Here is an 11,655-nt window from a genome sequence, read left to right on the forward strand (position 1 = left end):
CAATCAAGCAGACACCCTCCCCAAACACACCACTCTTTAAAAGCTAAATATCAAATTAATGACGGGATTATTTTTAGATGGACCACCAGAAAACTAAGAAGGAGTGACTTTAGTGAATGACACTATAGTCACTTGTTGAAAATATATATTGACTTTGTATTTAATGACAGAAGTTGAATGGGAGTCTATGAAGCCAGAGCCTTTTTGGAGCAAACTAGCCTAAAGGCCCTCTGTGGTATTGCACTTTCAGGCACTTTTGCAGTGGCCTAATTTGTCAGACCCGGAAGCGTGGTTTACATTAATATACAATCTACAGTCTTCAGCAAAGCGTGGACTGACAGCTAATTTACAGACAGACACTTGTTTACAGACAGACACTTGTTACCGTAGCTAAAAACCCGCAGACTCTTTAGAAGCATAAATGTACTTTTCTTCAACTATTGAGTATTTTAGTGGGATTATACTATTATGTCTGAAGAACCAGTCAATCATAATGGTTCTGTTTTCTACACCAGGCCTTAAATCCACTTGCTCATTTCCTATCATTACTTCTAATGAGCGAATATGGATAATACTATTTTAATGTGATTTTTGTCCTTTAAACTTTTCATTGACAAAAGCTGCTTTTTCTTGCAGTTTCAACAGCTTCATTGTTTCTGAAAGGCAGACCAAACAAGGCAAGCTGCAATACACAATAACTAAACATCACCAAAATGAGAGGGAACTAATTAACTATAAGACCCAAGTTACAGACTGTGACAGTAATTACAGAAGCAATCACCTCACATCCTTCCTGCCTTGCCACATTTCATGACTACCGGCTCCTTTGGAAAGCAGTCAAATTAAGACTCATTAAGCCCCTCTGAGGGTTTTAATTATAACACACTTTTAATGGTAAAGATTCTTTCAATATTTCTAACCATATACGACTTAATTATATCAATAAAGCTAAAGGAAGTCCTTGTGTGTGTTGCGCTTCAGCACTGATTGAGTAGTTTATAGAGCAAGACAGGCTTAATAGAGGGAAAAGTGCTTCCGGACGCGCAGTTGTAGCCCACATGTGCCGACACAATGAAGAAAAATGATCAATATTTTCAGGCTCATTCATCCACACCCAGGCTTTTCCTGTTCCACTGATCAGGTATGAGCTGAAACGGAAAAGTGTGCTTTTCTTGGACCGTTACATGACAAACACAGTTTTATGTAATCTCTGTGAATCACATCAAGCTGTTATTGGGTGTCGATTCCACTGCTGCTTGCTGTGTGGCAACAACGTGTACTGCACTGGGTCAGAGGCAGAGTACCTGAGTGTGTGGGCTTATTTTCATATCCTGGTGGGGACTTTAACCTGGACTGGGACTATAGGGACAAAAACTTGAGATCTTCTTTTAGAGGGTTAAGGCTTGGTCTTGGTCAGGCTTGGTCAGAGTTAGGGTAAGGGTTAAGGTATAGTTAAGGTTAGGGTAAGGGGCTAAAGGGACTGCAGTATGTCAATTAGTTGTCTCCACAGGGATAGTGAGACAAACATGTGCATGTGTGGCAGCAGTAAACACAGTGATGTGGTCATTGAAGGAAACTAAGAGTTCCGGAGCGCCTGAGGAATGAGGTCATTCAAATTAAAGCATATGGCAATTACCAAATGGTAACAGGCTACTCGCTAGTGCAAGTGCAGGAGAGCAGGCCGCCCGACAAAGAGGCACAAAGTCATCATGGTGGAACTGCTTAACAAGTTACAGGTGAGTTTTGATCCAACATGGATTTAACACAAAAGTTATACAAACACGTTCAAGACATTCCTGATGCTGATAAACACGCCAGCATTTTTTTTTTATATGGAAACACCAAATCCATGGAAACAACATTTAATCCATATCTGAGAGCTGCGGTCGGCTCATGAAGCGAGCCGTGCTGCATTAAAACATCGCCTTGCATGCTGGTCCCCAGTTGAAGCGGAATACTGTGGTGATATTAGCGGAGGCTGTTGAGATTTTGATTGCAGTTTGTGGTGCAAATAAACTCAGGAATGAACAACACCATTCAGCTTTTCCAGGCTCTCATTTATTTTCTGAGGAAATAAACCATTTACCAGCTCTGTGTCTCTTTTGTTACACGACCAAAGAACTCGCTTTAGTGTTCAAATACTACTAAGCGCTGATCATGATTTAAAGTATATACGCCACCAATAAAATAAAATTTCCAAGTGCTTAGCATTTAGCTTTCATCATTTTTGCAAGCGTGTGATATCTCACTCCCAAATTAATCTCTTAAATTACTCAAATGCATCTGTCCACAATGCCTTCCTGAATAAACTGTAACGTAATAAAACGTGTTTGACTTAAAAGAGAAGACTCTCGTAATGGAAACTCCCCACAGGAAGACATTGGCTTCCCAAACTGTCCAGTTGCTTCTTCACTCTGCACTGCTGCAAAGGGCCTCATTCTGTGTATGTGTGTGTTCTGTTAATGAAAGACTTGCTTTGATGAGATCTGAAAGGACGAGGCTCTTGAGGACACATGCTGAGGTCTGCAGCCGAATTCTCTGCAGCGAACTCAGTCAGAAGAGGATGACAAACGACGGATGAAGGAGATCAAGAAAGGAAAAGAAACAGAAAGATAGAAAGATAAACAACAGCAGATATTAAGAAAGGAATAATGAGAGGGAAGAAGGAGTGAGGGAAGGAGATATGGGAGACAGCGAAATGTCTGCCACGCTTGAAAGGAAGACAGTGCCATCTAGAGACCTCATGCAACAGTTGTGCATTGTTTTCACAGCATTGCACACGAAGCTGTTAAAAACATCCGACTACGTTGTTTTTCTCACAGGGTAAAGAGTTTTTTGTTTCTAGGATTTAATTTTTTTTTTTTTTTATAAATTAATGATTAAGTCTTGTTAATTTGCTGGGTTTAATAAATATTTGAACTGCACAATGAAAACCTAAATGCTGTTTCAAAGGCTTTTCTACTTTTCTAAAAGTGAAGAACTCTTCAAAACATGTTTACAGGAAATCTTCCTTTCCGTCTGCGGCTTTTTCAGAAAGCATCCCAGTCCATCTTTTCGGGTCTTTGCCAGAACTTTTTTTGGACCGAGAACCCTCTTCCCTCTGCTGTTGTGCTCCCCGCTGCTTCCAATCAAGGTTCCCAGGCTGTGCATTTTCCACTGAGACACTTGTGTTTTCACCAAAATGCAGTTTTCTCAACCATCATGATATCCTGAACTATTTATCAGCTTGGCAACAATAACAAATTTCCCACTCTCAGATTCTGTCTGACCTTTCAGTAGGTCAAACTGATACAGTCTGCTCGAGCACAAGGCAAAATATTTTACCATCTCCTGATTGGGGCCTCACTAAAGATGAACATTATCTAATGTAAGAGAGCCCTTTAGCTGCTGAGAAGTTACCCTGGGTTACTGGCTTTGCTCATGGATGGATCTTTGTTGGTCAACCACTCCTGGGGAGAACAGTGGTCTTCTAACTACTCCCGTTTGTACACGATTCTTTTCTGAGCTCCTCAAAAATCTCTTCTGTTCATGCCATGAAACACTTCCCCAAACATGTTGTGAAGCTGAGACTTCGACAGATCGCTGATCTTTAAATACAACAGGACGCCCACTCACACCTGATTGTTATCCCACTGAGTGAAAACACTGAGTCCAATTTCACCTTCAAATTAGCTGTTATTCCACTCACAATGTAAAATCAGAACATTTTCCTCAAAAATAAATGACCAAGCATAATGTTTTTGTCTCATTTATTTGGGTTCTCTTTATCTACTTTGAGGACTTGTGTGAAAATCTGATATTTCAAGTCATATAATCACAAACTTAAAAAACATACAGGAGAAAATGCATAATTTAATTAAATTTACTATATGCAAATAAAAATAAAATATATATAAAGCAAAATGCAATGACATTTCAGCATGGTGAACCTTTGAGGAAAAAAAGCTGTGCAGCAGAAATGCACAGCAGACAATAGACTCGCAGAGAACACAGCTTCCTGGCTAATAAATACAAACCTATTCTGTTTATCATAAATCCATTTCACTCACTATTTTAGAGATTGTCAGTGTTGCAGAAAAAGATTGAATCATTAATTTTGTTTAAACAGCACTAGGTTTCAAAAAAGTTTCCTTCATATTTTTTTTTATGCTGACAAGAACGTTAGTAATTAGACTCCAAATGTAAACGTTTCTCCTCCTACCAGTGTTTTAGTCTAGATCAAGGGCCTTAAATTGCTCGTTTATTCATAAATATATTTTCTTCTTAAAAAACATTGTTATACTTCAGTAGTCTGGTTTATTTTTAGTAGTTTTGTCTGCTCCAACCAGATATCACTTTAAAAGCATGTAATACACCCATAAGTCCAGTAGAGGACACCGTGTCAGTGTCACCTTTGGCCTCACCTCGGCAAGAAACAAAAGGTGCCTTAGGTTTGGCCACCAAAAACCCAGCAAGTAGGGTTGGGAAAAGAAATCATGGTTTGGGATAAAAATAAGTAATTTTACATTGCCTACATCATAAACGTTACTTAATGTAAGTGATGTACGTTGAATACGTAGCAATTTGTCATTAACTTCCTGACGTTACTTAAAAGAAATACACATTGACTTGTGCTGTTTTACAGACTCGAACAGCGGTATCCCGGGTTACACGGACTTTGCATCCCTAGGAATGCATGCAGTCTGGTCATACATGTGTGTACTTTTTATTCCTTTTTTCAAGGCTAAACGTGCCACTGATACGGTGTCCTCTAGTGGACGGACAAGTGTATTATATGCTTTGGCGTAATATTGGGTTGTCTGACCAGTCCTTGAGGCAACTTTTCCAAAACTCAAAGTTAAGGCATATGGCTAAAAAAGAATCAATTACCAAACAGAATTATAAGTAAAAACAGAACAGTGTTGGTAGTTTGCTAGCCCCTCGATCTACCAGCGTAATTAAATGATTAACACACCAAAACAAGTAGAACTAGAACACAAATCAATTTAAACCAGGGCACTTTTTTTTTTTTTTATCTTTTCACTTGTCATTTCTTATTATCTAGATATTCTACGGGATCAAGTTAAGAATTTGGGGTTGCAGTACATTCTGCCTGCCTGAGAGGCATAAAATCCAGGTTTACATAAAGCATAAGTGAGCATTTGAAGGAGCTGGATCTGGACAATGTTCCTATGGACAAGATATTTATTAAATGGCAGGTTCAAGTCGTTGCATTAAGCCAAATTATATTCCCACTGTGGCTGTTCAGCTAAAAAGTGCTACTCAAAGTAAAACCAAAACCCATCCTGGTGATTTGGGAGGTCCCAAAGCAAACATTTAGGTTACACGTACAGTCAAGGCGTCACTAAAAGTTCTCCGCGGAGTTAAGAAGTGTTTCAATAATCATTACGGTGGCAGAATAACTAGAAGGAGTGTAAGTATAAATGCTGACTTCCAAACATTTGAAAAATAATATTATTACTGTTTATCATTACAAAACAATAAGCAATAAGCAAGTTGGGTTCACAAAATGCTCTATTCTATGGCTTGTCTTTGGGACTGAGGTTTTTTTTTAAGGTTTAGGTTGGATGAGCACTTTACAAGACTAGAAGGGGGGCGGTTGTCAGTTGTCATGGAGCAGGAAGTTCTTGATAGGTTGAGGTAGGGGTAATGAAGGTATGTGGGTTAGACGACTTTTGCCCATCGCCCTGCGGATCTTGATGCGACACAAGTTTGTCAGCCTCCGAGGATGTCCTGAGAGGAAAGAAAGCAAAGGCTGCTGAGCAGCTGAAAAGAAATCAATCTTAAGATTTAAGTTAGCCATGACGACAGGGTACGGAGCAGTTATTTATTTTCCCCAAATAACTCAATCCAAACCTTCAGACATTTTCTTTGTAAATTGTTTCTTGCTTTTTTTGTTTTGTTTAACTTGTCAACAAATGTTCAGAAATGCGAACAATGTAATCCAACATGAATTATAAAGCATGTAAGAGAATTTGCTTAAATTTGAGAAAAACAGAGCATCAAACTAACTAAATGACTTTTCCGTTTCTTTGGCAAGTTTTGCCTTTTTTGGCTTTTTGGGTGTTGTTTGTTTATTTTCTGCTAAAGCTTTTTCTAATTTCTTATTACGCAGATATGGTAATAATAACGCTCAAAAATTGCATATGTTTAATTGAAAAAATTTAATTATATAAAATTTGCCTTCTGGGGGACCCACAACACCCCTATCAAATAATTGCGCCTAAGTCTTCCACAAACTTAAGTGAAAACACTCGCTGTGTGAGTCATATTTACCGTGACATTTACGGAAATGGCAGAGGCCGTGGAAATAATTTTTTTTGTTGGATATTAAGCTAATATTGTAATTTTAGTCACGTTTGTCTACTTCAATTAGATAATAGCCCACGTCTGAGGAAGATGTTGATCTTCCCAATGGCCTCATCTTTTCCCTCTGTGTGTTTTCATTTGCTGCATTACGTTATCCGCCTGTTAGTTTGCTAAATTGTTAGCCTGCTTGGCTTCTAGACGCCGTCCACGTTGCCGTTGCCTCGCAACAGTGTTTTTAACGACTTAATCACTGCTCCCGTCTGATGTCTGCATATTCACAGATTTTTTTCCCCCCCCATACATTATATTTACTTACGCCTTGCTTCCAGGAAAACCTTGAGTGCCTCCGGATTCACCTTCCTCCGGTTGGAAGCCTCCAGCTCAGACTCGTCCCAGGGCACGAAGGCCGGGTTGGCTCCGTGGTCCAGCAGCAGGTGGATGAAGGCCACCTCGCATCCGTGTCGCAGCACCGCATCCAGCAGGCAGGAGGCCAGGCCACGCGTCAAAGCCTCCTGGCAGACGGGACCCGTGTAGTTAAAGTCGGGCTGCGCGCCGGCCTGGAGCAGCAGCCGGAAACAGTGGAGGTGGTGGTAGGCGGCGCTGATGTAGAGAGGACACACCACCAGGGTGTTGAGGGTGCGAGCACTTAAAAGGAGCCGCGGGCCCAGCTGGTGGTCCATGTTAACGTCAGCATTGAACCTTGGTGAGAGCAAACCATGGATACAGTTTATATTTTCTTCTTTTTTTTTCTTTAAATTTGGACTGAAGAAACTGCATTGATTGAGAAATTTATCATGGAATAAGAATAATACTTATGGGTCAGACTTAAGTATGCAGTCAAGGTATGAGTCTAAAAATTGTGGGTCAAGTTAATCATTTTCGCGTTTTTAGTCTCTTCTTCTTTAGTCAAATATTCATGTGACACTGTGACTATGGTCCCACGTGCGTTGCTGATGTAACTGTCGGGACCCAATGACTGATAAATGATTGTTCCTGTGCCTTCTGGGAAAAGTTAAAAAAGCTCTTAATAAGTCAGGAAGTAACCAAACCGTTGCCAGAAGCAGTGGAAAATATTGCATCACGTACTTAGGTAGCAGAAGATCAAAAATACAAAGCTCTTAGGGAATGTAATGCATAATCAAGGAACAAGCCATGTAGTAAAAACAAAACAAAAAATAGTAAAGTGAAAAAAAAACATCGTCTGATCTTTGCCAAACTTCACCTGATGAGCTCCTGCAGGATGTCCAGCCTCCCCACCCGTGCAGCGTGGTACAGCGGGGTGCTGCGGTGGTGGCGGCTCCCGTTGGGATCCGCTCTGGCTTCGAGCAGGATGCGGACACACTCTAGGTGACCATTAACCACCGCTACGTAGAGAGCTGTTTGACCTTTGACATCCACCAGGTCCACCTCGGCTCCCTGGGCGATCAAGTAGGCCACGCATGCGGCGTGTCCGGCGGTGGCTGCGATCCGCAGAGGGGTGCAGGGCAGACAGCCGCAACACCACACCGACTTCTCATTGATACGCCTGGCACCGAAGAAGAAGAAAAAGGAGCGGCCCAGTGTATTGGATATGTCGCACTTGCACTTGTTGAATTTTGTATGAATTTTTGTCGGATGAAAAGCAGACCACAAAAACTTGCTGAAAACAACAGCATTGCCAAGGTCTTAAACATATCACGCTGTGCGGTCAACACAAATTCAATATTTACAACAGCTACCTGCTAAAATAAGCTCTCAGCGTTAGTGCCTTGGCAGTTAGGGTATTCAGGGCAGGCCGAACCAAATGAGGTCCAAAGGATTTTATTGAAATAACAGCATGTCGTAAACCATGTGTAATGGAGATGAACTGGCTAAAACCTGTAATAATGGGTTGGCTGGGTGTGGACGCTGAGACCAAGTATGATGGCTGCAGACGACCGCTGCGGGCCTGGGGTTAAATGTGTGCTGACCACTATGAGGAGGTCCTCTGTGTGTCTCGGTTGGTCAAGCCAGGCTGTGATTCTATCAGTCATACAGCTGTCAGAACTCGTGTATGGATAGCGTAGTAGTAACTGTAGCACAGCTTTTGTGGAGTTTTAGATCTCTAATAATGTTGGAGAGCTGTTGTCCTCCACAGAAGTACCCACTGATACTATGAGGTGACGAACATAAAAGCACCCTGCTTATTACCGGTTTTATGTAGCGTGTTGTGGTACAGATGTGTGTGGACATATTCTGTACAAGTTGTCTCGCTCTAGCTGTCGCTCAGAAAAACTACTGAACGAACCCACAGAGCACAGAAACCACAAACCACTTCGACAAAAAGCCGGCGGTTCTGCAGTGAGATGGATCATACATTGATCTGTTGAGATATACACTACTTTAGTAGCCTGGTGTTTCTGCTCGCAGATTCAGTTTTCTCCACTGTGATGATAGTCTGGAATACACATTATTGTTCGATTAGCCAGTCTGAAAAAGGGTGGACCAATCAGTGACCAGCGTTGGTTGTTAGTGCATTGATGTTGAAGTCATTTTTTTATTTTTTTTTTTTTTTATTTTCTAAATGTAGTTGCAGCGGTGGTGGAGTTTTGGCACTTATGGTGGTCGGAGCTGATTGGTTAAAGGCTGAACCAATCGTTTCAAAATTAAGCTGAGGTTTACGCTCATTAGGATGCAATGACTGGAAACTATTCCCTCTGGAGCTTGGCCAGACCCAGATATTCACAAAATAAATGTGGGTCTGGTGACACCAAGCTTCTACTTTCGACCCCTAAAATAAAAACAAAAAAAACTTCCGTTTCTCTCTGACTGTATTGTCTCACTACTTACAATATAATCACACCCAACGTCATAAAGACCGTGTGCCTTTGTGGGTTTGGTTCCTTGTGTTTGTGAATTTATTGTCTTTCTTTCCATTTGCCTGGGCCTTTTCCATTTTTCTTCATTATTTTCCAAGAAAAACAAATGGTTGTTTCCTAAACTGCTGTGCAGTGTTACTATGTTTCCTCACCGTTTGAAGTCGTCCTCTTGCAGCAGGTTCCTCAGGGTGTCCAGATCTCCAACGTAGGCTGCGTTGTGGAGCCGCATATCATCTTGCTCCAGAGGTTTGTCGCAGAACTGCTCCTGGAGCCATTCCTTCAGGTTGCGACCTGACGGGGGCACATAGAGTTGGAGAGCTGACCAATAAAACATGGCCTTATCTGGACAAATCAAATCAAAGATGCAGAAATGTACTGGTGTATATATATATATCAGTATCATATCTTTAAAGAAGGATGCGTGTTTCTGTGGAGCTCCTGTGACTGTGTCATTCTGATCGAGACCCAAAGATGAGCAGAAGTTAAACACAAGGTCGATAGTGTTCAACTACATTAAGTTTTGCAGCTTTTCCTATTATTGTTTCCACCCTTTGAAGAACAGATAGATACGTTTTTATGACTTGTGTCTTGGTCAGACCAATCCATTATTTATAACGCTATAATTGATATAAATAGAAGAGATACAGATGATGTGTTACCTTAAGATATCCCCAACAGAAACACATCTGTAATATGTTGTCATGCTTATTAAAGGCTGTCTGGATTTGCAGCTGCTGTCTTCCTACACTTGGATCATACATTCATATTCATACTCGGCTCCCTGTGAGAACTGATGATTCATCGTCGGTCTCGGATCATTCAGCCTCGGTTACCTGCAGCGGTCGCGCTGGGCAGATTGGACACAGTGATGAGCGGAGGGAAATTGATACTGGGCGGGTCGTCAACGTCAGCCTCTGGACCGTCGGCCATGCTCCTGAAATGTCACACTGTCAAAAACGAACTAGCGCCGCGGATCGCAGCAGGTCCGCACCGGTTTACCCTCCAAAAAAAACAACAACAATACCACCGGGCTCCGACGATCCGGATCAGATAAGAGGCATCAAAATAAACAAAACGTGACTGTCTCGGTGGAGGCGTCCGCTCACTTCACTGCGCTACTTCCTGACTGCTCTCAGCCGGACGGATTTAAAGGGGACACGCTCTTTTTTTTTAAAAGCCTCAAACTAAAGCTGTTAACTGCTGTGGGTGCACGAACCTATAACACTTTAAAACACAGAAACATTCTCAACGATTACAAAAATAAAACCATTTTAAAAGATAATAATTGAGGGTGTGTCCTTCGAAAAGGAATTCCTTTTTGAATAATAACAAAAAAGACAATAATGCAAAAATACAACAGGGTTGTAGCCAAGATTTTTAAAGGCCAAGTCTCCAAAAAAAAAAAAAAATCTCCAGCAGCCTCCAGGACATGTTCACTGGTCACATAATAAAGAATCGTTAATGATTTGTTTATTTTAAAGAACCAATCTCGATATTTTCTGTTATTTCCCCGAACTTGAAACCCTAAATATTATTTGAAAGCCTTGACCACACTGCCAGGCATAACATTCTACAAGATCATTTTCCTTATTTATTTATTTTGTTGGCCTAAAAGAGGTCAACTTTAGCTATGCTGAGTCTAAAATTCAGAAGAAGTTAGACTCAAATTATCTCATAAAACTCTGATGTTCATGGTGCTGCTTTCAAGCTGACATCCAAGAGGAAGGGCAAAGCAGCAGGTCCAACGGGCTTTTGATTCTGATTTTGTAGGTGGGTAACTACTAAAATGTACTACCAACTATATTTTAACTATCAATGTGTGCTAGTAACGTTTGAGTGGGTAACGTACACCAGGGAAGCATGCCGCCACGGCTCTACGCTGCTTGATGACAGACAGTGAAGTCCCGGTGGTGCTCTAAAAATAGAGCGACAGGTCAACAGAGTCATGTCTCCCCACAAGTACAGGGAGCTTACAGACGTTAAGCTCTGTGTAAAAAAAAAAAAAAAGAAGCATTATGGTGGAGAAAAGCAACCCAGTGTGCGAAAGACTTCTGCTCAGCTGACGTTACAGTTTTGACAGTAACAGCGCTGGGAATAATGTGCGGGTTAACCCACTAAGTGCGACACACAGAATAATGACCATTTAATAACCAAAATTGAATGTTAGCATTCAGTTTGTCCCAACGAAGTGGAGTTCATTTTTGAGATTAAAGTTTCAAATGTGTTTGGGCCCCTCAGTTTGGCCTCGCTTAAGGATTAGTGGGAAACCACAAAAGTGAAAGGTGATCTCACTCATTAGCACAAACCATTGTGAAATTCAAAAGCTAAAATCAACGGGGAATTTAAGAGGCAGTCATGTCACCAGTCATTCCTTTGTGAAGCCCAACAGTGAAAAGGTAGATGCAGGTGGACAGTTGGGGTTTCCTTTCTTTGTCTTTTTTTTTTTTTTTTTTTAAATCCACCTGTTGAGACTGAGGCCAGCGTCTTTGCAGGTGTCATGCCACCTGCA

The 11,655-nt window shown here is 41.2% G+C and overlaps 1 protein-coding gene across 1 annotated transcript; it reads right to left on the minus strand.

Moving 5' to 3' along the window:
* Window positions 1–3,740: 3,740 nt before the first annotated feature.
* asb1 (ankyrin repeat and SOCS box containing 1) lies at window positions 3,741–10,270 on the minus strand. Its single transcript, XM_069698862.1, has 5 exons — window positions 9,980–10,270; window positions 9,299–9,437; window positions 7,532–7,834; window positions 6,626–7,008; window positions 3,741–5,733 (listed from the first exon to the last, which is right to left on the minus strand). Exons 1-5 carry the CDS (start codon window positions 10,074–10,076, stop codon window positions 5,603–5,605), a joined length of 1,053 nt encoding a protein of 350 aa, XP_069554963.1. The 5' UTR covers window positions 10,077–10,270; the 3' UTR covers window positions 3,741–5,602.
* Window positions 10,271–11,655: the final 1,385 nt, after the last annotated feature.

Source organism: Brachyistius frenatus, unplaced genomic scaffold (assembly GCF_029030835.1).
Source record: "Brachyistius frenatus isolate BFR_SWC_R1_liver_20210118 unplaced genomic scaffold, ASM2903083v1 Contig_28, whole genome shotgun sequence".
Lineage (NCBI taxonomy): Eukaryota > Metazoa > Chordata > Actinopteri > Embiotocidae > Brachyistius > Brachyistius frenatus.